This window comes from Salvelinus sp. IW2-2015, linkage group LG26, assembly GCF_002910315.2.
Source record: "Salvelinus sp. IW2-2015 linkage group LG26, ASM291031v2, whole genome shotgun sequence".
Lineage (NCBI taxonomy): Eukaryota > Metazoa > Chordata > Actinopteri > Salmoniformes > Salmonidae > Salvelinus > Salvelinus sp. IW2-2015.
The window spans coordinates 10235583-10263444 of NC_036866.1; the positions used below are offsets into that span (position 1 = coordinate 10235583).

The 27862-nt window shown below is 42.4% G+C and overlaps 1 protein-coding gene across 9 annotated transcripts; it reads left to right on the plus strand.

Moving 5' to 3' along the window:
* Positions 1-27286, plus strand: LOC111952563 (low-density lipoprotein receptor-related protein 8). Of its 9 annotated transcripts, XR_011474124.1 has the most exons (6): positions 1-109; positions 8648-8764; positions 9158-9507; positions 10538-10657; positions 18998-19213; positions 25522-27286. XR_011474124.1 is itself a non-coding variant. In XM_023971381.2 (5 exons), exons 1-5 carry the CDS (start codon positions 18374-18376, stop codon positions 26123-26125), a joined length of 465 nt encoding a protein of 154 aa, XP_023827149.1. In that variant the 5' UTR covers positions 11506-18373; the 3' UTR covers positions 26126-27286. The 9 variants fall into 8 exon arrangements, 4 of the variants coding, with proteins under 4 accessions (XP_023827151.1, XP_023827149.1, XP_023827150.1 ...); XR_011474121.1 differs by lacking the exons at positions 1-109; positions 8648-8764; positions 9158-9507; positions 10538-10657 and adding exons at positions 11506-18434; positions 18843-18873 and having other exon boundaries at positions 25522-25665; positions 26113-27286; XM_023971383.2 differs by lacking the exons at positions 18998-19213; positions 25522-27286 and having other exon boundaries at positions 10538-11504.
* Positions 27287-27862: the final 576 nt, after the last annotated feature.

A 27862-nucleotide genomic window follows, 5' to 3' on the forward strand; every position in this document is an offset into this window, starting at 1 on the left:
TTAAAGCACAATTACGTCATTTCCACGTGCCTCTAACTGCAGACACAGAGTAATGTAAACTTTCGTAGAATACTTCTTACTCAGTTACTAACCTTCCATTATATTTGGGGTAAGATAAACTTGCCAGTTACATATTTGCACATGTGTTTTATTGGTATTCGTCATGTTGCATTGGTGGCGCGTGTAACGTCATTGCCATCGCCCGATTAGCAGCTGTTTTATGACGTGAGGCCCACATTTATTGCAGTTGCATTAGCTAGTTAACAGATTAACGGGTTAGCGTCGATGTAAAAACTATTTTGGTTACATTGAAGCTAGCCAATGTTATGCTCAATTAGGCACTGTTTTGCATAGCACAGAGATTTTTCGAACAACCTTAACATGGCTTTACTATCTTCGTTCTCGATTCGGCCAAACATGCATATTGTAAAATGTGTCCAGCTGCAGGTGGTTCGTTTGAATTAAGAATTCCTTTTTCTACATGAAGTAATCCAACAATGGGTACACTAATACTTATTTGGTATCATAGCGTCAACACATTTTGTTTGTGCATGCTGCCACCTACTGTGCGGTAGTGTGGTTAGTTACGTTTTTGATAAACAAAATAGGGAGGGAGGGACACATTGCACCACCAACTAAACCCACACAAACACACACACACATTGCTTTAATACAAATTCAAAACCACTGTACCGCAGACACACTTAAAACGCCACCAGAATAATCACTCGTTTCAAAGGCGCCCTGCTGTTGTCCCTAGTCATGTGACGTGAAGTGCCCGCTCCCTCTGAATGACTTCGCTATCTTCACCGATTTTAACAGTACCTAACTTATTTTCTACCCAGCCTGAAACTACATATGGATCGGACTTGGAGATTTGCACCACACCTGCCACCACAGGTAATTCATCCTCACTCTCATCAGGTTGAATTTCTGAGACTGCAGAATATGGTTTGAGCACCTCCTCCCAGCTGCCCACTGCACTGAAGCTAGGAAACACTGTCACCACCGATAAATATACGGTAATCACATTTCAATAACCATTTTCTACGGCTGGCCATGCTTTCCACCTGGATACCCCTACCCCGGTCAACAGCTCTGCACCCCCCACAGCAACTTGCCCATGCCTCCCCCATTTCTCCTTCACCCAAATCCAGATAGCTGATGTTCTGAAAGAGCTGCAAAATCTGGACCCCTACAAATCAGTTGGGCTAGACAATCTGGACCCTCTCTAAAATTATCTGTTTAATTGTTGCAACCCCTTTTACTAGCCTGTTCAACCTCTTTCGTATTGTCTGAGATCCCTAAAGATTGGAAAGCTGCCGCGGTCATCCCCCCCTTCAAAGCGGGCGACACTTTAGACCCAAACTGTTACAGACCTATATCTATCCTACCCTGCCTTTCTAAAGTCTTCGAAAGCCAAGATAACAGATCACCGACCATTTCGAATCCCACCGTACTTTCTCCGCTATGCAATCTGGTTTCCGAGCGGGTCATGGATGCACCTCAGCCACGCTCAAGGTCCTAAACGATGTCATAACTGCCATCGCTAAAAGCCGTCTTCATCGACCTGGCCAAGGCTTTCGACTCTGTCAATCACCACATTCTTATCAGCAGACTCAACAGCCTTGGTTTCTCAAATGACTGCCTCGCCTGGTTCACCAACTACTTCTCAGAGTTCAGTGTGTCAAATCGGAGGTCCTGTTGTCCGGGCCTTTGGCAGTCTCTATGGGGATGCCACAGGGTTCAATTCTCGGGCCGACTCTCTTCTCTGTATACTTCAATGATGTCGCTCTTGCTGCTGGTGATTCTCTGATCCACCTCTATGCAAACGACACGATTTTGTATACTCCTGGCCCTTTGGACATTGTGTTAACAAACCTCCAGAAGAGCTTCAATGCCATACAACACTCCTTCCGTGGCCTCCAACTGCTCTTAAATGCTAGTAAAACTAAATGCATGCTCTTCAACCGATCGCCACCCTCCCGCCTAGCATCACTACTCTGGGCGGTTCTGACTTAGAATAATGTGGACAACTACAAATACCTAGGTGTCTGGTTAACTGTAAACTCTCCTTCCAGACTCACATTAAGCATCTCCAATCCAAAATGAAGTCTAGAATCGGCTTCCTATTTCACAACAAAGCATCCTTCACTCATGCTGCCAAACATACCCTTGTAAAACTGACTATCCTACCGATCCTTGACTTCGGCGATGTCATTTACAAAATAGCCACCAACACTCTACTCAGCAAATTGGATGTAGTCTACCACAGTGCCATCCGTTTTGTTACCAAAGCCCCAAATACTACAAACCACTGCAACCTGTATGCTCTCGTTGGCTGGCCCTCGCTTCATATTAGTCGCCAAACCCACTGGCTCCAGGTCATCTTAAGTTTTTGCTAGGTAAAGCCCCGCCTTATCTCAGCTCACTGGTCACCATAGCAGCACCCACCCGTAGCACGTGCTCCAGCAGGTATATTTCACTGGTCACCCCCAAAGCCAATTCCTCCTTTGGCCGCCTTTCCTATCCAACTCTGCTGCCAATGACTGGAACGAATTGCAAAAATCACTGAAACTTGAGTTTATCTCCCTCACTAACTTTAAGCATCAGCTGTCAGAGCAGCTTACAGATCATTGCACCTGTACACAGCCCATCTGTAAATAGCCCACCCAACTACCTTATCCCCATGTTCTTTTTTTGTTATTGCTCCTTTGCACCCCAGTATCTCTACTTGCACATTCATATTCTGCACATCTATCACTCCAGTGTTTAATTGCTAAATTGTAATTATTGTGCCACTAAGGCCTATTTATTGCTTTACCTCCCTAATCTTACTACATTTGCACACACTACATATAGATTTTTCTATTGTGTTATTGTACGTTTGTTTATCCCATGTAACTGTGTTTGTCGCACTGCTTTGCTTTATCTTGGCCAGGTCACAGTTGTAAATGAGAGCTTGTTCTCAACTGGCCTACCTGGTTAAATAAAGGTGAACAAAAATTAAATAATTGTCGGTCTCGCGGTAATTGCCCGTTATTAACAGAGTCTAATAAATCCATGTAATGTAGCCTATACCGTCACAATAAATCCATTATTTATTTTAGACAGGTTTAAAGAAGCATGATATGAAGAAAATTTAGCTTATTTTAACATTTAAAATGGCGCTGAAGCGGATGGCTGCCGTTTTACATGCCCGTAATCAATTGTGCTATTTATTTATTTGCGTTGGTAACTTACGTACAAAATAAGTTAAAAAATGATATTGGTTCTACCGTCTCTTATGACCAAAAAGAACTTCTGGACATCAGAACTGGGATTAATCACCACGGACTGGAAGAAGCTTTTTCCTATAACGAGTCAAACGAGAAAGTTATACTGCTCTCCCAGGAACAGGCCCAGATTTATGTCATTTGCGTGAAGAAACGGCGGAGGAAAAGAGGACGCAGATCATCAGGCTGCCTTTAGAGAATCCGTAGGTGAGCGAGTAAACTCCCATTGCCATCAATTCTACTTGCTAACATGCAATCACTGGAAAATAGAATGGATGACCTACGATTATTCTACCAACGGGACATTAAGAACTGTAATATCTTATGTTTCACTGAGTCGTGGCTGAACGACGACACGGACAATATCATGACATACATGATTAGCTTATAACAGTGAACCTTTTTTGTGGGATACACAAGGCAATTCTAGGTCTTGTGGCATATTTTGGTTAAACTATTCCCAATTCAATGAAATTGCAACCCTCTGCATGCACAGTGCATTCTTCCATCATGTGCAGTGCGCTCTTCAATCACATGTACAGCCGATTCTCAAGATCCTGCACACTAATGAGATGCTATTGAGCCCACACACTACTACACTGTCTGAGCCAAGGACTAAATGCGTTCTGTTAAGTTTTGATTACAATACTGGGTGGGGTGAATATATTTTATGACAATTTTTTTGTTAACTAGTATATAGTAGCCTACAGCAAAGTGTGTTTAAATCATTTCTAACTTTTAACAATTTCTGCTAGTTAGTTTTTGCTACCATGTGGGGTTTAGCTTGCTTGAGCCTGTTAACTGAGGGGTGTTAATTCACCTATTTCCATACATGTTTCATTGACTGTTTCAATGAATCAGACACCTTATCGATAGCAACAGCTCATGGTCCTCCTGGAATCAGACGTTTTTTTTTCACTCAATGGAAGAACGTAGTCAGAGAAATGCTGATGAATGTCTTGCTCAAGCTGTGTATGCAACCGGTTCACCTCTAATGCTCACAGGCAATGTGTATTGGAAGAGATTTCTGAATGTTCTTCGCCCAGCATACACCCCTCCAACCAGACATGCTTTATCTACTCATTTGCTGGATGCAGAGTTCAACAGAGTTCAAGTGAAGGTCAAGCAAATCATAGAGAAAGCAGACTGTATTGCAATCATCTCTGATGGGTGGTCGATAGTTCGTGGGCAAGGAATAATGAACTACATCATCTCCACCCCTCAACCAGTATTCTACAAGAGCACAGACACAAGGGACTGTTCGTGGGCAAGGAATAATTAACTACTTCTCTACCCCTCAACCAGTATTCCACAAGAGCACAGACACAAGGGACAACAGACACACCGGTCTCTTCATTGCAGATGAGCTGAAGGCAGTCAAGGTTAGCCTTCCAACAGGACAATGACCCTAAGCACACAGCCCAGACAACGCAGGAGTGCCTTCGGGACAAGTCTCTGAATGTCCTTGAGTGGCCCACCCAGACTTGAATCCGATCTAACGTCTCTGGAGAGACCTGAAAATGGCTGTGCAGCAATGCTCCCCATCCATCCTGACAGAGATGGAGAGGATCTGCAGAGAAGAATGGGAGAACCTCCCCAAATACAGGTGTGCCAAGCTTGTAGCGTCATACCCAAGAAGACTCAAGGCTGTAATCGCTGCCTAAGGTGCTTCAACAAAGTACTGAGTAAAAGGTCTGAATACTTATGTAAATTTGATAGTTCAGTTTTTTAAATATATATTGGCAAACGTTTCTAAAAACCTGTTTTTGCTTTGTCATTATGGGGTATTGTGTGTAGATTGAGGGGGGGGGAAACAATTTAATACATTTTAGAATAAGGCTGTAATGTAGCAAAATGTGGAAAAAGTCGAGGGGTCTAAATACTTTCCGAAGTATTTTTAATCCATTGTAAGGCTGCATGATGCGACTGATTTGAAAAAAGTAGCTTTAAAGGCATGAGCTCTGCATTGTTTTTTGTGCAGGCTGCACACACTTCATCAGTCTCTCATTCACAATTTGACAAGCACTTGATAATGCCTAGAATTTCACGGCAGCATCCCCTTAGTGTTGTCGTAATGCACCCTAAAAAATCTGTCTCTTGTGGCCGTTGTGCCCTACCTTTCACTCGCATGGCTCTCCATTACGTGACAAGGTCTTTCTCACAGGCTACCAGGGAAGACAGACAAATCGGGGACGCAACTGCATGCGTCCTTATCCAATTACAAGGTGCATATTGAAGATATTGGAAGAATTGTCCACATTTACTTTTCGTCAGCCAACAAGATGAGTAGGCCTAACGAACAGCAAAAGCAGTAGCCTATGTCAATCTACTATCCCCCATAGTACTAAAGTCGACCTATTCTGTGCGAGAAATAAATATTCCAAGCAGTCTGGGACAGTTGTGGGATGCGGTAGATCCCAAGTGAATACAACCACTAGCATCCCCCAAACTTTTTTTTACGCAGTGTGGCTGACGTAACAGATCAGAACATTTGTTGATAAACTCTTAGGCTCTTTCTTCACATAAGCGCAGCAATGCACACATGGTAGTAGGCTATACGTGCAAATGTTCCATTAGCGGAAACACCATTATCAAAAGTGACCGCAAATGCAATTATGCATGTAATGCTTTTATTTTTAAGGTGCATGTTTATGGTGAAAATGATCTTCCCCAAACTTGAAACTCACACCCTGCTTATGTATGCCAGTTAGGCTCTACACCACTTGTAAAGCGGATTAATGTTCCTAATTTTAACAAGTTATTTGGCCACTTTAGTTGTGATTCAAAACAGATAGGCGTATGGGCTTGGCAACATCAGGTGTGAGACTATGATTCAATAAAGTTGCAAAAAAAAGGCATTATTTCTTATGCTGGGCATCATTCACAAGTGATAATCTAATAGTGTCACCCATCAGACTGTTCTTGATTTAATCTTGTCTTTCCATATACTAAATCATGTGTAAAATGTTTTGATTTTGAATGGACCATTATCATGCAGTGGGGAAAAATGCATGTCATCTATACACTTAAATAGTGAATGGAGGATGCTTTTCAGGTGGTTAATTTTCATGCCAGCCAGGTAGGCTGTACTACTGTTGCAAATATAAGCAATGCGCTTAATATTAGGAAAGTTCAGAAATAAATATAGTAGGCCTAGCCTATTGAAAGCTGATGGGATCCTCTTTTTAGTAAAAATCAAATTTTATTTGTCACGTGCTGAATACAACAATACCTTACAGTGAAATGCTTACTTACAATGTTTTAAGAAAAAAAAAGTGTTATGTTAAAAATAGAAAATAAGAGGCAATCACTGTTTTTTTTCACGCAATTGCAGAGCCTATAGTAATGTTGCGCAACATGAGCTCCTGGACTCTCATGAAGTGTTTTGATTTAGATTTTTGATTACATTTGCATTTGTCAGTGATTAGAGGGACATTAGAGTGCTGAGTTCCAGGCAGTTAGCAAGTTTGGTAGGCCTCTAATGACTCGTGACAGCAGATGTGGCGGTAATATGGTCACCGCAACAGCCCTAGGTCTAAATACTTTCCGAATGCATTGTACACACAAGTAGGTCACATGGGGGAGAGGCATTGTGCCATGAGGTGTTGCTTATTATTATTTTTTGAAACCAGGTTTGCTGGTCACTTCCTCTATGTAAGATGGAAGGGAGTTCCATGCACTCATGGCTCTGTATAATACTGTACGTTTCCTTGAATTTGTTCTGGACCTGGGGCTGTGAAAAGACCCCAGGTAGCATGTCTGGTGGGGTAAGTGTGTGTCAGTGCTGTGTGAAAGTTGAATATGCAAACAATTTGGAATTTACAACACATTCATGTTTCTTATAAAAACAATAACACATGCTTTGTTAAATGCCAGGGGCAGGTCATTGGTAAAAATATAAAAGAGTAGAGGGCCTAGAGAGCTGCCCTGCGGTACACCACACTTTACATGTTTGACAGAGAACCTTCCATTAAAGAAAACCCTCCTGAGTTCTATTATATTGCCATATCGTGGATTCAGAGCGGAGGTTGAAAAGCCATAACACAAGTTCTCAACAGGTTATGCAGTAATATGTCAAACATTTTAAAGCAAGTATTTTCATAACATGCGCTATCAAGTGCAGCTCTGCACTTGATAGCACGTTATGAAAACATAATACATGCTGTAAAATGTTTGACATGCTACTGCAGTGTAGGGACTACCCCAAATTGAAGTCATTCATTCAAAGTTTCTGTAGCCACTTCGTTTTTCATTTTCTGTAGAGTAAGTAGCCTCTAAGTATATAATATTCAAAATGCATTTATTCATTTGTAGGCACTCTAGGTAACACCCTGCCGACCTGTGAACAGTTCAAGTGCAGGAATGGGAGATGTATCCTCGGCCTCTGGGTGTGTGACGGGGACGGCGATTGTGAGGATGGCAGTGATGAATTCTGCAGCAGGGAGTGACAGTGGAGGGGTTTTTACCTTATTAAAGACCATTGGATCGGGGGGCCTCCCGGGTGGCGCAGTGGTCTAGGGCACTGCATCGCAGTGCTAGCTGCGCCACCAGAGTCTCTGGGTTCGCGCCCAGGCTCTGTCGCAGCCGGCCGTGACCGGGAGGTCCGTGGGGCGACGCACAATTGGCATAGCGTCGTCCGGGTTAGGGAGGGTTTGGCCGGTAGGGATATCCTTGTCTCATCGCGCTCCAGCGACTCCTGTGGCGGGCCGGGCGCAGTGCGCGCTTAACCAAGGGGGCCAGGTGCACGGTGTTTCCTCCGACACATTGGTGCGGCTGGCTTCCGGGTTGGAGGCGCGCTGTGTTAAGAAGCAGTGCGKCTTGGTTGGGTTGTGCTTCGGAGGACGCATGGCTTTCGACCTTCGTCTCTCCCGAGCCCGTACGGGAGTTGTAGCGATGAGACAAGATAGTAATTACTAGCGATTGGATACCACGAAAATTGGGGAGAAAATGGGATAAAAAAATAAAAAATAAGACCATTGGATCATAGGGGAGACTGAATGTCACAGTACAGCATGTAACTGTACTAACTTGATAGCGTCCAGTAACGGGGATGTCAAAGTCCAGGGTTTGAGTTTGCTGATTTTAATACGTGGCCATATCAGTTGTGACATTTCTGCTGGAGCATACTGTAGGTCTGTACACCTGTGTCATCACTGTACCATCTGGATCAGGTTCACTAGACACCAAACAGACCAAAACGGGGAGGGGAAAAAAAATGCTCTTTTTTGTTTTCCATTCCAAAATGTTTTTCTACCGTGCACTATGAATATGATCCAGATCACATGTATATAAAATGTATTGAGAGAAGGTAATAATTGCATATGACAATTTTGTAATTGTGACAAGATATTCTTATTTTGGCTGTGTTTCAGGGGAGTGGACCTGCCCAGGGTTTCTGTGTACAGATGGAGGTTGCGTTTCCCAGAGTGCTCTTTGTGACTGCACCGCGGACTGTCATGACGGCTCTGACGAATTCGAGGATACCTGTGGTAAGAGCTAAGGGAAAGAGAATACCTCTGCCACCTGGGTTGGGCTCAAGTTACACATGCTCAACGTCAGTGTATGAACGAAGTGCACATTTCTTCATCAATCCAATTTTAAGAGCCTCTTTCATAATCTTAAACACTATGGGCCACATTCACTAAGCCGTTGCACAAATTAAACATTTGCTTAAATTCCAGAGGGATTTAAGCATTACAGCAATCAGAAAAAGTTTACAAAAGGAAAAATGACCCCATCGGAAAGTTAGTCAGTTTAATGTGATCATTTATTTGTATTCCCCTCTGAAAATAATAGATGCAGACTTTGTAAAAATGTAGTAAGTCCCTTTTTATTTAAAGTACATGACCACTAATTGCCCTCTGGGCTTCCATCTTTCCCAGGTTTGCTCCAATGTAAGAAGGATGACTGCCTGTGGCAGTAGGCGATGTGTATCCCTCTTCCGCTGTGATGGCACTGACGACTGTGGATAAGAACTGTCATAAGTCATATCCTGTCATAAGAACTGTACAGCCGAGTCCTTCCTCTGTGAGCGGACAGGGAGCTGCGTTGCCAGGCAACTGCCCCGCTGGGCAGGATGTGGGTCCCGACGCATGTCCCTTTGGCCAGACCCGGGCCCCTCACACTTGCTTCAGCTCTGAGTTCAGTTGTGGGGACGGCCAATGTATGCCTCACTCCTGGAGGTGTGACCACTCGCCGGACTGTGCTGACGCGAGCGACGAGGACGACTGTGGTGAGAACTATTGACACTTTATTACATCTATATCATTAGGCAGAAAACGGAAGAATACAGACTGAAACAGGGACCCCCTGGACTTGTCTAATTTGAACACAACCATGCTCTGCTGCTCTCATCCTTATAGACCAGCAGAGGGCAAAAGAACTTCACTCCTACTTGTTCCTTTTACAGACACAGTGGACCTATGATTATTTCCTTTAATTATGGTTTCAGTAATTCAATAAATAGTAAGAATTCTGTGTGTGTGTGTGTATATATAGCACATATGAACACATGCTATAGTAAAACAGTGATCTCTTTACTGTTGCGACTAATAGTCTTTTGAGGTGGTTTGTTGCCCATAAAAATGTAATGCTTTTGATATTCTCTAACTAAGGGCTTGTGTCCCGGACACAGACTAAGCCTAGCCCTTGACTAAAAGCACTTTAAATTCTCTATCGAGCAGATATTTTTTGATCCGTGTGCTATGAAAGTACAAACGAGCTCTGTTTCACATCCTGTAATGCATTCCCTGATATACAGTAGTCAGCTTTCTGTTTGGATAGGTAATTTCCCTTATCACAATCTTTAAATATGTGTGTCTAGCTGCTATAGTGAACTGTTGACTAATTTGAATGATTTATTTTTATTTCACCTTTATTTAACCAGGTAGGCAAGTTGAGAACAAGTTCTCATTTACAATTGCGACCTGGCCAAGATAAAGCAAAGCAGTTAGACACATACAACAACAGAGTTACACATGGAGTAAAACAAACATACAGTCAATAATACAGTAGAAAAATAAGTCTATATACAATGTGAGCAAATGAGGTGAGATAAGGGAGGTAATGACAAAAAAAGGCCATGGTGGCGAAGTAAATACAATATAGCAAGTAAAACACTGGAATGGTAGATTTGCAGTGGAAGAATGTGCAAAGTAGAAATATAAATAATGAGGTGAAAAGGAGCAAAATAAATAAATACACATTGATTGGTCCTGTATTCACTCTTCCCTGTCACTGACCCTGTATCTCTCCCTATGTAGATCAGAATGAGTGTCTGGTGAGCAATGGCGGCTGTTCTCACCTGTGTGTAGACCTGCCGAGGGGCTTCCTCTGTGACTGTCCCGCTGGTATGAGGTTGGTGCACGACACCCAATGTGAGGGTGAGTGGCATCTCCGAGAGTCATTGATAGGGCCCAGAGTTTTTCCTGACCATGTGATGTGACCAAGTTAAATTCAGAGACCAACAGTTGGTCCCAGGTCATGTGTTTGTTGAAAAACGAATGGCCCAGGGCCTCCCGGGTGGCGCAGTGGTCTAGGGCACTGCATCGCAGTGCTAGCTGTGCCACCAGAGACTCTGGGTTCGAGCCCAGGCTCTGTTGCAGCCGGCCGCGACCGGGAGGTCCATGGGGCGACGCCCAATTGGCCTAGCGTCGTCCGGGTTAGGGAGGGTTTGGCCKGTAGGGATATCCTTGTYTCRTCGCGCACTAGYGACTCCTGTGGCGGGCYRGGMRCAGTGCACGCTAACCAGGTCGCCAGGTGCACGGTGTTTCCTCCGACACATTGGTGCGGCTGGCTTCCGGGTTGGATGCGCGCTGTGTTAAGAAGCAGTGCGGCTTGGTTGGGTTGTGTTTCGGAGGACGCATGGCTTTCGACCTTCGTCTCTCCCGAGCCCGTACGGGAGTTGTAGCGATGAGACAAGATAGTAACTACTAACAATTGGATACTACAAAATTGGGGAGAAAAGGGGGTAAAAAAATAAAATAAATAAATAACTAATGGCCCAAGTCATTGGTCGCACCAGCGCACTACAATGAATCTGTGATAATTGGTTGATTTTAATGTCTCAAATTAAGCTTGTGATAGACTGCACTTCAAAGTATGTGACATAGATAGAACACAAATGTAAATACAATGGCTGCAATTAGAAAGGCAGCCCAATTATAACATTTTTTTCTTCACTAATTGGTATTTGTACAAAATAGGTCAAAAGACCTATTAGTGGAAAAAATATCATTTATTTGTAACTTATTTTGTGCATAATGTTTCTGTCACCGTGACCGAAAAGAGCTTCTGGATATCAGGACAGCGATTTACTCACCTCTTACTGGACAAAGATTTTTTCTTTAACGAGTCGGACTTGAAGGATTTACTTCAGACACCCGACAAGGCCCAAATCCCCGTCATTCACATGAGAAAGAGACGGCGATGTCGGGGTGCCTTGCAAGGATCCGACGGCGCATGTGTAATTGGCCTCTACCATCAGTCCTATTAGCCAACATACAATCATTGGATAACAAAATAGACAAGCTATGATCACCCAACCAATGGGACATTAAAAACGGTAATATCTTATGTTTCACCGAGTTGTGGCTGAACGATGACATGGATAACATACAGCTGGCAGGGTTTTACGCTGCATTTGCAAGATGGAACGGCTGCCTCCGGTAAGACAAGGGGTGGCGGTCTGTGTATATTTGTAAACAGCTGGTTAAGGAGGTCTCAAAGTTTTGCTCGCCTGAGGTTAGAGGTCGACCGATTCATGATTTTTCAACGCCGATACCGATTATTGGAGGACCAAAAAAAGCCGATACCGATTAATCGGCCGAATTTCTTTTTTTTAATGTATTTATTTGTAATAATGACAATTACAACAATACTGAATGAACACTTTTTTATTTTAACTTAATATAATACATCAATAAAATAAATTTAGCCTCAAATAAATAATGAAACATGTTCAATTTGGATTAAATAATGCAAAAACAAAGTGTTGGAGAAGAAAGTGAAAGTGCAATATGTGCCATGTAAAAAAGCTAACGTTAAGTTCCTTGCTCAGAACATGAGAACATATGAAAGCTGGTGGTTCCTTTTAACATGAGTCTTAAATATTCCCAGTTAATAAGTTTTAGGTTGAGGTTATAGGAATTATAGGACTATTTCTCTCTCTACCATTTGTATTTCATATACCTTTGACTATTGGATTTTCTTATAGGCACTTTAGTATTGCCAGTGTAACAGTATAGCTTCCGTCCCTCTCCTGGCCCCTACCTGGGCTCGAACCAGGAACACATCGACAACAGCCACCCTCGACGCATCGTTACCCATCGCTCCACAAAAGCCGCGGCCCTTGCAGAGCAAGGGGAACAACTACTCCAAGTCTCAGAGCGAGTGACGTTTGAAATGCTATTAGCGCACACCCTGCTAACTAGCTAGCCATTTCACATCGGTTACACCAGCCTAATCTTGGGAGTTGATAGGCTTGAAGTCATAAACAGCTCAATGCTTGAAGCATTGCGAAGAGCTGCTGGCAAACGCACGAAAGGGCTGTTTGAATGAATGCTTTAGACTCTAAAGGCTAAAGCTCTAAAGGCTAAAGCAGGCTCTAAAGTTTAGAGCCTGCTGCTGCGCAGTTAGACTGCTCTATCAAATATAATTATAACATAACACACAGAAATACGAGCCTAAGGTCATTAATATGGTCAAATCCGGAAACTATCATTTAGAAAATAAAACGTTTATTCTTTCAGTGAAATACGGAACTGTTCCGTATTTTATCTAACGGATGGCATCCCTAAGTCTAAATATTGCTGTTACATCGTACAACCTTCAATGTTATGTTATAATTATGTACAATTCTGGCAAATTAATTACGGCCTTTGTTAGGAATAAATAGACTTCACACAGTTCGCAATGAGCCAGGCGGCCCAAACTGCTGCATATAAGCCAAGTTAACAAACAGATTACCGACCATTTCGAATCCCACCGTACCTTCTCCGCTATGCAATCTGGTATCAGAGCTGGTCATGGGTGCACCTCAGCCACGCTCAAGGTCCTAAACGACATCATAACCGCCATCGATAAGAGACATTACTGCGCAGCCGTATTCATCAACCTAGCCAAGGCTTTCGACTCTGTCAATCACCACATTCTTAATGGCAGATTCGACAGCCTTGGTTTCTCAAATGATTGCCTCGCCTGGTTTACCAACTACTTCTCTGATAGAGTTCAGTGTGTCAAATCGGAGTGCCTGTTGTCCGGACCTCTGGCAGTCTCTATGGGGGTGCCACAGGCTTCAATCCTCGGGCCGACTCTTTTCTCTGTATACATCAATGATGTTGCTCTTGCTGCTGGTGATTCTCTGATACACCTCTACGCAGACGACACCATTCTGTATACTTCTGGCCCCTCTTTGGACACTGTGTTAACTAACCTCCAGACAAGCTTCAATGCCATACAACTCTCCTTCCGTGGCCTCCAACTGCTCTTAAATACAAGTAAAACTAAATGCATGCTATTCAACCGATCACTGCCCGCACCTGCTCGCCTGTCCAGCATCACTACTCTGGACGGCTCTGACTTAGAATACGTGGACAACTACAAATACCTAGGTGTCTGGTTAGACTGTAAACTCTCCTTCCAGACCCACATTAAGCATCTCCAATCCAAAATTAAATCTAGAATCGGCTTCCTATATCGCAACAAAGCATCCTTCACTCATGCTGCCAAACATAACCTCGTAAAACTGACCATCCTATCGATCCTCGACTTCGGTGATGTCATCTATAAAATAGCCTCCAACACTCTACTCAACAAACTGGATGCAGTCTATCACAGTGCCATCCGTTTTGTCAAAGCCCCATACACTACCCACCATTGCGACCTGTACGCTCTCGTTGGTTGGCCCTAGCTTCATACTCGTCGCCAAACCCACTGGCTACAGGTTATCGACAAGTCTCTGCTAGGTAAAGCCCTGCCTTATCTCAGCTCACTGGTCACCATAGCAGCACCCACTCGTAGCACGCGCTCCAGCAGGTATATCTCACTGGTCCCCAAAGCCAATTCCTCCTTTGGTCATCTTTCCTTCCAGTTCTCTGCTGCCAATGACTGGAATAAACTGCAAAAATCTCTGAAGCTGGAAACACTTATCTCCCTCACTAGCTTTAAGCACCAGCTGTCAGCGCAGCTCACATATTACTGCACCTGTACATAGCCCATCTATTATTTAGCCCAAACAACTACCTCTTCCCCTACTGTATTTATTTATTTTGCTCCTTTGCACCCCATTATTTCTATTTCTACTTTGCACATTCTTCCAAATCTACCATTCCAGTGTTTTACTTGCTATATTGTATTTACCTTGCCACCATGGTCTTTTTTTGCCTTTACCTCCCTTATCTCACCTCATTTGCTCACATTGTATATAGACTTATTTTTCTACCGTATTATTGACTATATGTTTTGTTTATTCCATGTGTAACTCTGTGTTGTTGTATGTGTCGAATTGGTATGCTTTATTCTGGCCAGGTCGCAGTAGCATATGATAACTTGTTCTCAACTAGCCTACATGGTTAAATAAAGGTGAAATAAAAATAAAATATACCCTGACTGCTTGCACGGAACGCAAGAGAAGTGACAATTTCCCTAGTTATAAGAAATTCATGTTAGCAGGCAATATTAACTAAATATGCAGGTTTAAAAATATATACTTGTGTATTGATTTTAAAGAAAGGCATTGATGTTTATGGTTAGGTACATTGGTGCAACGACAGTGCTTTTTTCGCAAGTGCGCTTGTTAAATCATCACCCGTTTGTCGAAGTAGGCTGTAAGCACTTCAATGAGAAATTAACAGGCACCGCATCTTATGCAACGCAGGACATGCTAGATAAACTAGTAATATCATCAACCATGTGTAGTTAACTAGTGATTATGTTAAGATTGATTGTTTTTTATAAGATAAGTTTAATGCTAGCTAGCAACTTACCTTGGCTTTTTGCTGCCCTCGCGTAACAGGTAGTCAGCCTTCCACGCAGGCTCCTCGTGGAGTGCAATGTAAGGCAGGTGGTTAGAGCGTTGGACTAGTAACCGGAAGGTTACAAAAACGAATCCCCGAGCTGACAAGGTAAAAATCTGTCGTTCTGTACCTGAACAAGGCAGTTAACCCACCGTTCCTAGGCCGTCATTGAAAATAAGAATGTGTTCTTAACTGACTTGCCTAGTTAAATAAAGGTGTAAACATTTTTTTTACAGATTGTTATGAAAACTTGAAATCGGCCATTCCGATTAATCGGTCGACCTCTACCTGAGGTAGAGTATCTCATGATAAGCTGTAGAGTTTTCACTTTCACTTTCTTCTCCAACACTTTGTTTTTTCATCTATATCGTGGCCGTCTATTTACCACCACAAACCAATGCTGGCACGAAGACCGCACTCAATGAGCTGTTTTTAGAACATAAGCAAACAGGAAACGCTCATCCTGAGACGGCGCTCCTATTGACCAGGGACTTTAATGCAGGGAAACTTACATCCGTTTTACCTCATTTCTACCAGCATGTAACTATGCAACCAAAGGAAGAAAAAAAAACTCAACCACCTTTGCTCCACACACAGAGACTCGTACAAAGCTCTCCCTCGCCCTCCATTTGGCAAATCTGACCATAATTCTATCCTCCTGTTTACAAGCATAAACTAAAGCAGGAAGCACCAGTGACTCGGTCAATAAACAAGTGATCAGATGACGCAGGTGCTAAGCTACAGGACTGTTTTGCTAGCACAGACTGGAATATGTTCCGGGATTCTTCCGATGGCATTGAGGAGTACACCACATCAGTCACTGGCTTCATCAATAAGTACATCGATGACGTCGTCCCCACAGTGACCGTACGTACATACCCATAAGCCATGGATTACAGGCAACTGAGCTAAAGCATAGAGCTGCCGCTTTCAAGGAGCGGGACTCTAACCCGGACGCCTATAAGAAAGCCCACTATGCCCTCCGACGAACCATCAAACAGTCAGTCAATACAGGACTAAGATTGAATCGTACTACACCGGCTCTGATGCTCGTCGGATGTGGCAGGGCTGGCAAACTATAAGACTTCCAATGGAAGCACAGCCGCGAGCTGCCCAGTGACACGAGCCAAATGTCTTCTTTGCTCGCTTCGAGGCTAGCAACACTGAAGCATGCATGAGAGCGTCAGCTGTTCCCGACCCGTAGCACTCACGCCTGTAGCCACGAAGAGCATTGAAAGGCTGGTCATGGCTCACGTCAACACCATTATCCCAGAAACCCTAGACCCACTCCAATTTGCATACCGCCCCAACAGATCCACAGATGATGCAATCTCTATTCCACTCCACAATGCCCTTTACCACCTGGACAAAAGGAACACCTATGTGAGAATGCTATTCATTGACTACAGCTCAGCTCAGGAGCGCCAAGTCTAGGTCCAAAAGACTTCTCAACAGCTTCTACACCAAAGCCATAAGACTCCTGAACAGCTAATCAAATGGCTACCCAGTCTATTTGCATTGTCCCTATTTGCACTGCTGCTCTTTAATTATTTGTTTCTATTTTTTTACCTAACACTTATTTTTCTTACCTGCATTGTTGGTTAAGGGCTTGTAAGTAAGCATTTCACTGTAAGGTCTACTACACCTGTTGTATTCGGTGTGTGTGACAAATAACATTTGATTTGATTTTTGTTTGCACCAGGACTTAGGGTACAATAAGTTCTTTGAATATTTTCCTTTTGGATCTGGGTCCTGTCAAATTGTAACCCAGCTCAAATATTTACCAACCCACCTGCCCAAGGTGGGGAATTTGCGCCACTTGACAGCTTCCTTTATCTAACAGGATTTTATGTGAATGTCAATGATTTACTGCAAGTAACTTTTTTCTGACCTTGTGAATGTGTGCGGAACAGAGGGCTTGAACAAGGGGTGTGTTGAGCGAAGCAGTAATTTTTTGTGATCAGGGTTATTAATGTAGTTGACTATTTCTCTAGTGAATAGGAAGTATAAGAAATCCAAATGTATTCTCCAACACCAGATCATGCAAGTTAGTCCATTACCCTGGCAATGATTACCAGGCCTTTCATCTTTGTGAAGGGAGAATCAAGTATTTCCTTAAAGCTACAATATGTAACTTTTTATGCGATCCGACCAAATTCACACAAATGTTATTTCTGGATCTTTCATTCTCGTGGTAAGGAGAATGTCGGATCGCACAAAAAGTTACGGATCGCACAAAAAGTTACATATTGTAGCTTTAAGGAAATACTGTGCGCTATTTCTATGCTTCCCGTTCCTAAGTTTAGTTTTTGCATCTTTTACATTCAATCTTGTACACCAGCTGAAAATACAATATTTTTGGTTATGGAAAAGATTTCAGTGGTTTAGATGTTACAATGATTCTCTACACAATGAATGCTTGTTTTGTCACAAACTGAAATTAGGTGAACTATTCGAATTTTAGCAGCCAGGAAATGGCAGTGCAACTTTTAAAAGAAGAGAAAAACATGCACACTGCTCTTGCCAGTACCATAAGCGAATAAACAAAGTAATATTGGCAAGAGCAGTGTACAAGTTTTTCTTTTGATGTACATATCTGTCTACCTTCATTGATGCCCTTCTCTTCAATGTGCTTGTTGATGTAATTGTGTTATTCTTGGGTGAGTGGCTGGGACTGATTTTGAGTGTACCTCCAAGAGATGTGGCTCAGCTGGTGTTGAGCAATTCTGAGGGGGTACCCCGGGTCAACACTGCAGGTATGGAGTACAGGGAGATAGCTGCTCACTTACTGGGACCAGGGCCTATGGCTGCCCTCAGTGCAAACCACACTGTCTACTGGGCAAGGCCTGGACAAGGATCTATCTACAGGTGTTACGGATACAAGTGTTCTGTGTGTATCCTGTGTGTATTTCTTTTCTCTCCTTCTCCCCTACTCACAGGTGACAATAATCATTCCCCAATCAGTCATCAATCAGTCGCTAATCGGAAGACACCTGCTCCTTTTCCCTTACCCAATCACAGTCCCTTTCCCTTGGTTTAAAACCCCTGTCAGTTGTTTTCTCCCCAGCTCAATCTCTTTTGTAAATGCCTTCTGTCTGTAGATCGCTTGTGTGTTTTGCATCTGCATGCCACTTTGTCCCCACCTGTGAGTATTGTTTTGGTTATGGTGTTTGAGAGTTTGTTTGATGGTGGGAAAAGGGGGTAACCAGACAAGTCGCCCTTGGGCATACATTTCCCGTAGGTAAACTTTGTTATATAAACACTAGTTAGAACTGGGCGGACCACCCCCTGTATTTTTGGTTAGTTAGTTAGCTGTTTGTGAAGTAGGCTAGTCTAGCTTAGGGGTGTTTTTGAATTATTATTCTTTCATTCCTTGGGTCCAGCTCAGCCCCTTTTCCTGCTCCCCCCCAATTACCGTGTGTTTTTAAATAAACCTTGAGTGTTTGACGGTAGTAATTTAGTTGTCTGTGGTTATTTTTGTTCTCACTGTTACGTTGTCACTATAATAATTTGCATGAGTTGTGTTACGGGTCCCATTACCATCCCCCCCTAGATTGTCGGGCCAGAGGGATTCGTAACAACAGGTACACACCTCAGTTTAAAAACACTTTCTGAATCTGTCCCTTAATAATAGCATTAATGTTGACCACAGGTAATTTTTCTGTGAAATAGGCCTAGATGTTAGTTTCTGTTTGATCTATCCTGTAGGATCCCCATGGATGGGAAGCCCCTGGATCCTGTTCTGCTGTTGAAAAGCCATGGTGCTGTCCTGGGTCTGGCTGTGGACTGGATCCATGAGCATCTCTACTGGACTAACGCTGGCACTCACTCCATCGACGTGGCCCGTTTGGGCGGCTCTGTACAACGCCTCCTGATAGAAGGGCTTGCCATGCCCACTGGAGTGGCTGTGGAGCCCTTGTTGGGGTAGGCTGGATTGGAGGTTCTCAATATTGGTCTTGGAGACCTACTGTATATTCACCCAGGCTCAACTACATATTCATATTCTAAACGGTATTTGTAAGAAATATTTGAAAAAATTCTCAATTGTTTTTATGATGTCTAAAATATATAAATTAGTAGGCCGATCTAATTTGTGCTTAGTCTCCAACTTGCACGGGATTTCACAGGGTTTAGATTAGAGGTCTGACAATTTTATGATTTTTCAATACCGATACGGATTATTGGAGGACCAAAAAAAGCAGATACCGATAAATCGGGCCATTAAAAAAAAAAAAAACATTTTAAATGTATTTGATTTTAAAAAAAAGGTGATGTGTGTGTGTATATATATATATATATATATATATTTGTAAATCACAATTACAACAATACTGAATGAACACTTTTAATTTAATGTTAACTTAATATAATACATCAAATCTATTTAGTCTGAAATAAATAATGAAACCGGTTCAATTTTGTTTAAATAATGCAAAAAAACAGTGTTGGAAAAGAAAGTAGAAGTGGAATATGTGCCATGTAAAAAAGCTAACGTTTAGTTCCGTGCTCAGAACATGAACATATGAAAGCTGGTGGTTCAATATTGTATTATATATATATATATATATATATATATATAATATATATGTTGTGTGTGTATATACACTGCTCAAAAAAATAAAGGGAACACTTAAACAACACAATGTAACTCCAAGTCAATCACACTTCTGTGAAATCAAACTGTCCACTTAGGAAGCAACACTGATTGACAATAAATTTCACATGCTGTTGTGCAAATGGAATAGACAAAAGGTGGAAATTATAGGCAATTAGCAAGACACCCCCAATAAAGGAGTGGTTCTGCAGGTGGTGACCACAGACCACTTCTCAGTTCCTATGCTTCCTGGCTGATGTTTTGGTCACTTTTGAATGCTGGCGGTGCTTTCACTCTAGTGGTAGCATGAGACGGAGTCTACAACCCACACAAGTGGCTCAGGTAGTGCAGCTCATCCAGGATGGCACATCAATGCGAGCTGTGGCAAGAAGGTTGCTGTGTCTGTCAGCGTAGTGTCCAGAGCATGGAGGCGCTACCAGGAGACAGGCCAGTACATCAGGAGACGTGGAGGAGGCCGTAGGAGGGCAACAACCCAGCAGCAGGACCGCTACCTCTGCCTTTGTGCAAGGAGGAGCACTGCCAGAGCCCTGCAAAATGACCTCCAGCAGGCCACAAATGTGCATGTGTCTGCTCAAACGGTCAGAAACAGACTCCATGAGGGTGGTATGAGGCCGACGTCCACAGGTGGGTTTGTGCTTACAGCCAACACCCGTGCAGGACGTTTGGCATTTGCCAGAGAACACCCAGATTGGCAAATTCGCCACTGGCGCCCTGTACTCTTCACAGATGAAAGCAGGTTCACACTGAGCACGTGACAGAGTCTGGAGACGCCGTGGAGAACGTTCTGCTGCCTGCAACATCCTCCAGCATGACCGGTTTGGCGGTGGGTCAGTCATGGTGTGGGGTGGCATTTATTTGGGTGGCCGCACAGCCCTCCATGAGCTCGCCAGAGGTAGCCTGACTGCCATTAGGTACCGAGATGAGATCCTCAGACCCCTTGTGAGACCATATGCTGGTGCGGTTGGCCCTGGGTTCCCCTAATGCAAGACAATGCTAGACCTCACGTGGCTGGAGTGTGTCAGCAGTTCCTGCAAGAGGAAGGCATTGATGCTATGGACTGGCCCGCCCGTTCCCCAGACCTGAATCCAATTGAGCACATCTGGGACATGTCTCGCTCCATCCACCAACCCACGTTGCACCACAGACTGTCCAGGAGTTGGCGGATGCTTTAGTCCAGGTCTGGGAGGAGATCCCTCAGGAGATCATCTGCCACCTCATCAGGAGCATGCCCAGGYGTTGTAGGGAGGTCATACAGGCTCGTGGAGGCCACACACACTACTGAGCCTCATTTTGACTTGTTTTAAGGACATTACATCAAAGTTGGATCAGCCTGTAGTGTGGTTTTCCACTTTAATTTTGAGTGTGACTCCATTCCATGGGTTGATAAATTTAGTGTGATTTTGTTGTCAGCACATTCAACTATGTAAAGAAAAAAGTATTTAATAAGAATATTTCATTCATTCAGATCTAGGATGTGTTATTTTAGTGTTCCCTTTATTTTTTTGAGCAGTGTATCTCATCTGTGGAACTGTACAAAAGATCATATCAATCAGATGTAAGGAAAGATTCAAATGATATGTGATATAAATGTGTCAGTGCCTTATGGTTTATATAGACACAGCAGGTGTTTATATGCAAAACAACTCTAACCCTTTATTTTAAGGTACACATTGGCCACTAATTTGTAGTTTATTAGTGTCTATATAAGTAGCTAATACGGCATTTTAGTGCCTTTGGAAATGATTCAGACTCCTGACTTTTTCCACATTTTGGTACATTACAGCCTTATTCTATAATTGATTAAATCGTTTTTTTTATCCAATTTTTTATTTATTTTTACAAATTTCAGTTTTTGAAATACATATCACATTTACATAGGTATTCAGACCCTTTACTCAGTACTTTGTTGGCACACCTGTATTTGGGGAGTTTCTCCCATTTCTTCTCTGCAGATCCTCTCAAGCTTAGGGTTGTTCTGTTGGAAGGTGAACCTTTTCCCCAGTCTGAGGTCCTGAGCGCTCTGAAGCAGGTTTTAATCAAGGATCTCTCTGTATTTTGCTCCGTTTATCTTTGCTTCGATCCTGACTAGTCTCTCACTCCCTGCCGCTGAAAAACATCACCACAGCATGATGCTGGCACCACCATACTTCACTGTAGGAATGGTGCCAGGTTTCCTCCAGATGTGACGCTTGGCATTCAGGCCAAAGACTTCAATCTAGGTTTCATCAGACCAGAGAATCTTGTTTCTCATGGTCTTCAGTCTTTCGGTGCCTTTTGGCAAACTCCAAGCGTCTGTCAGGTGCCTTTTACTGAGGAATGGCTTCTGTCTGGCCACTCTACTATAAAGGACTGATTGGTGGAGTGCTGCTGAGATGGTAGTCCTTCTGGAAGTTTCTCCCATCTCCACAGAGGAGCTCTGTCAGTGACATATCGCTGCCAAAGGCTGTAATTGCTGCCAAAGGTGCTTCAACAAAGTACTGAGTAAAGTGTCTGAATACAGTACTTATATAAATGTGATATTTCAGTTTTTTGTTCTTAATAAATTAGCAAAAATGTCTGAACTTGTTTTTGCTTTGTCATTATTGGGTATTGTGTGTAGATTGAGGGGGGGACTATTTAATACATTTTAGGATGCTGTAATATAACAAAATGTGGAAAAAGTAAAGGTCTGAATACTTTCCGACTGCACTGTATGAATTTTTTATAGTAACTTTTTGACAACCAAGATGAAATTTTCTGAAGGCTACAGCATTGACCCATTGAACTGAAACTTGGAAAGTGCCATTAGTGACATGATACAGCGCACTGGCTGGCTCATGTGTGGTGTGGCAATGCACTACCATTTTGAGTGCATCACGTTGGCAGTACTTGCTGTGACTTGTAGTGCAATGCAGCGCATCGTGGGCCAAAAATGAATTTACAATACAAATCATTGCGTGGCCAGATAGAAATGTCACAGGCCGAATTCGGCCAATGGCCCTTGTTTGACACGTGCCTTAGTTCCACATTGAGACCGCATACTTAGTCTGTTTCTTGTAATAAAGAAATGTACACACCAAACAAAAATATAAATGCAACATGTAAAGTGTTGGTCACATGTTTCATAAGCTGAAATAAAATATCCCAGAAATGTTTCATATGCACAAAAAGCTTATTTCTCTCATTGTGTACACAAATTGATTTACATCCCTGTTAGTGAGAATTTCTCCTTTTGCCAAGATAATCCATCCACCTGTCAGGTGTGGCATATGAAGATGCTGATTAAATAACATGATCGTTACACAGTACACCTTGTGCTGGGGGCAATGAAAGGCCACTCTAAAATGTGCAGTTTTGTCACACAATGCCACAGATGTCTCAAATTGAATGAGCATGCAATTGGCATGCTGACTGCGAAAAGTCCACCAAAGCTGTTGCCAGAGAATTTAATGTTCAAATCAAATCAAATTTTATTTGTCACATACACATGGTTAGCAGATGTTAATGCGAGTGTAGCGAAATGCTTGTGCTTCTAGTTCCGACAATGCAGTAATAACCAAGAAGTAATCTAACCTAACAATTCCACAACTACTACCTTATACACACAAGTGTAAAGGGATAAAGAATATGTACATAAAGATATATGAATGAGTGATGGTACAGAACGGCATAGGCAAGATGCAGTAGATGGTATAGAGTACAGTATATACATATGAGATGAGTAATGTAGGGTATGTAAACATAAAGTGGCATAGTTTAAAGTGGCTAGTGATACATGTATTACATAAAGATGGCAAGATGCAGTAGATGATATAGAGTACAGTATATACATATGAGATGAGTAATGTAGGGTATGTGGTACATTTTTACATAATTCCCATTATTAAAGTGGCTGGAGTTGAGTCAGTATGTTGGCAGTGGCCGCTAAATGTTAGTGGTGGCTGTTTAACAGTCTGATGGCCTTGAAATAGAAGCTGTTTTTCAGTGTCTCGGTCCCTGCTTTGATGCACCTGTACTGACCTCGCCTTCTGGATGATAGCGGGGTGAACAGGCAGTGGCTTGGGWGGTTGTTGTCCTTGATGATCTTTATGGCCTTCCTGTGACATCGGGTGGTGTAGGTGTCCTGGAGGGCAGGTAGTTTGCCCCYGGTGATGCGTTSTGCAGACCTCACTACCCTCTGGAGAGCCTTACGGTTGTGGGCGGAGCAGTTGCCGTACCAGGCGGTGATACAGCCCGACAGGATGCTCTCGATTGTGCATCTGTAGAAGTTTGTGAGTGCTTTTGGTGACAAGCCGAATTTCTTCAGCCTCCTGAGGTTGAAGAGGCGCTGCTGCGCCTTCTTCACAACGCTGTCTGTGTGGGTGGACCAATTCAGTTTGTCCGTGATGTGTACACCGAGGAACTTAAAGCTTTCCACCTTCTCCACTACTGACCCGTCGATGTGGATAGGGGGGTGCTCCCCTCATTTCTCTAGCATAAGCCGCCTCAAGTCGTTTCAGAGAATTTGGCAGTACGTCCAACCGGCCTCACAACCGCAGACCGCGTGTATAGTATCGTCTGGACGAGTGGTTTGCTGATGTCAACGTTGTGAGCACAGTGCCCCATGGTGGCGGTGGGGTTATGGTATGGGCAGGCATCAGCTACGCACAACAATTGTATTTTATCAATGGCAATTTGAATGCACAGGGATACTGTGACCAGATCCTGAGGCCTATTGTTGTGCCATTCATCCGCCGCTATGCAATATAATAATGCACAGCCCCATGTTGCAAGGATCGGTACACAATTCCTGGAAGCTGAACATTTTCCAGTTCTTCTATGGCCTGCATACTCACCAGACATGTCACTCATTGAGCATGTTTGGGATGCTCTGGATCGACATGTACGACAGCGTGTTCCAGTTCCTGCCAATATCCAGCAACTTCACACAGCCATTAAAGAGTGGGACAACATTCCACCGGCCACAGCAGCCTGATCAACACTATGCGAAGGAGATGGTGGTCACACCGGATACTGACTGGTTTTCTGATCCATGGCCCAATTTTTTTTTTGGGGGGGGGGTTTATCTGACCAACAGATTCATATCTGTATTCCCAGTGATGTGAAATCCATAGAGCAGGGCCTAATTTATTTCAATCGACTGATTTCCTTATGAACTGTAACTCATTCAAATCTTTGAAATTCTTGTTCAGTTATATTTTTGTTCAGTATAAATGTCTATTAAGGATTGGCCAGTAACGCATGATTTTAAATATGAACACAAGGCCTAATATATCGATCGCTTGGGACTGACTATGTTCTATCTGCATTTTGGTCAGAATTTCATTATCGACAGCCTTGTTCTGTTAAAATTTCTCTACCAATATAGTACTCAAAATACCCCCGTTAATGTTCAAAAGAATACAAGATAAAAATCTCTTGACACTATTCAAACCAACGAAGGTTTCTGAACTTTAAAGCCAATTATCTCTGAATCTTTTTGCAGATAGAACCTTAAAATCCAAAGCTCTCAATGGCTAATAAGACATATATATTAACTTATTTACAAACACATTTAAACTATAAATTAGTGGCAGTACTTTTATTATTTTTTTATATAAAATCTTACCTCAAATGAATCGCTCTATATTCTACCCAGTGTTCCTGAGTATGCTGTTGGTGGGGGTGGCGTTGTGGTGGAGGGATGCGTTCAAGCTTTCCAGGACACTCGCCTTCCAAGATTTCTCCCTGAAAGAGTCCCAGGATCCACTCATACATTGCCCCTGAGACTTGTCCTATCAAGGTAAGCCCTGCCAATGAACAGGATGAGTCAGTGGGCTTATTCACGACAGTATGAAGGGGGGATAATTTCCTCCAGTGAAGCGTCTAATATGGGTCATTTTTACTTTTAATCGATGTAGCAAGTGAAGGAATTTTAATACAATTTATTACTTGACGTTATGAGCAATGTCTCAGTTTTAATGAAATTCAATCAAGTTGAGTTTTAACTTCTATTTAAGGGATTCCTGTTAAAACCTATAGATCTCAATGGGAATGAAGAATAAATTAAATTTGATAAAATTGGGGTTCCTTAAATGAATAAAGGATGAATTGAATGAATGTAATCTAATTGACTCCAAGGACCCTGGTGTCTCGTAACCGTGCCTCACCTGACAGACTGCCCTCTGTTAAAGGGCTTAAGTGAAGAATGTGATCTATATGCTTAGAATACAGCCATCTCCTCCCTCAGGACACTCTGCTAAAGCTGGACTTGGACAGCAACTGAGTGTCCCAAGCCACTTGCATAAGAGAGACCGGTGTCCAGCAGTGCTCCCGCTTGACTGTGGCTCTCCACTTCAGTTTCAATGAAGGCTAGAAAATGACTTGTACAATTGACTTGAACAATATTTTCAGTGAATTTATTTCCAAGTCATTGATTTTCCTAACTTGACTGTAATTTAATTAGAATTGACCCTAGCCTTGGCGGTCCTCATGCATATCAGTTATTTAGCTACAGATGGACACCTCCGCCTATCTGGGGTACTGTATCCCTCATACATACACTTTCATTGTGACATCTCAATGTCCTTTTGCACTCAGTTGACTATGTCCAAAGAAAGTTTTGTAATTCATATTTGGACTAATATGTAGATAGATACATTGTGTGTATATATGTGTATGTATATACATACACACACACACACACACACACACACACACACACACACACAATGTATCTATCACTCCACATTTGATACAGTGTATGCAAAACAATGTACCAGCCTTACAACTGACCCAGCCATACACAGAGACATATGTTGTACATTCTGCTACTAGTTACATGCATCTCTGCTCTTATCTGGTGTTTGGGGATCAACTGAAGTTGAGTTGTGTTTTAACATAAAATGGCAAGAAAGGGGGTAGAATGTGGCTCTGACATTGAAGTAGAGTATTCACTTAACACTGTAATCGAGTCATTTTTTGTACTGGTCTGCATTGTTTAGATCAGTTGCTATGCCGTCATTGAAAAACAATTGTTTGTCTTTGTTTGATTATTGTAAATTATTTGTTGTCCTGCTAGGCAGTCTTTTTATTTATTTTATTTTTATTTTTTTATTCTTAACTACTGAGTGAACTGTATTTATGTTTTGAAGGGAGGTTCTATTTATTTTTGGAAGGACTGCCGTTATTGAAGCCTGACCATTTTTGTGGTTACTTTTGAATAGTCTTTCAGTTCATCTTTACTTGTTGAGTTTATTTAATTGAAATGGAATGAAATAAAAAAGTTTTCTCCATATTCATGAGGTGATTTCATTAACTAATATGCTATCTTGCATGGTTGGCTATTAATATCATATCACCTTAATTGATAAAAGTCTTGATCCTGCTTTTGCAATAATGATAATACATTTTGAATGTACAATTTTTTTTATTTTTTTATTTTTATTTAACCTTTATTTAACCAGGTAGGCAAATTGAGAACACGTTCTCATTTACAATTGCGACCTGGCCAAGATAAAGCAAAGCAGTTCGACACATACAACAACACATAGTTACACATGGAGTAAAACAAACATATAGTCAATAATACAGTGAAAAAAAATAAGTCTATATACAATGTGAGCAAGTGAGGTGAGATAAGGGAGGTGAAGGCAAACAAATATATGTATAAATAAAAATATAAAAGCCATGGAGGTGAAGTGAAACAACACAGCAAGTAAAATAAAACTAAAAAAAACACTGGAATGGTTGGTTTGCAGCGAAGAAAGTGCAAAGTAGAGACAGAAAATAATGGGTGCAAAGGAGCAAATAAATTAATAAATAAATACAGTAGGTAAAGAGGTAGTTGTTTGGGCTAAATTGTAGATGGGTTAAGTACAGGTGCAGTAATCTATGAGCTGCTCTGACAGCTGGTGCTTAAAGCTAGTGAGGAGAGATAGGTGTTTCCAATTTCAGAGATTTTTGTAGTTCTTTCAGTCATTGGCAGCAGAGAACTGGAA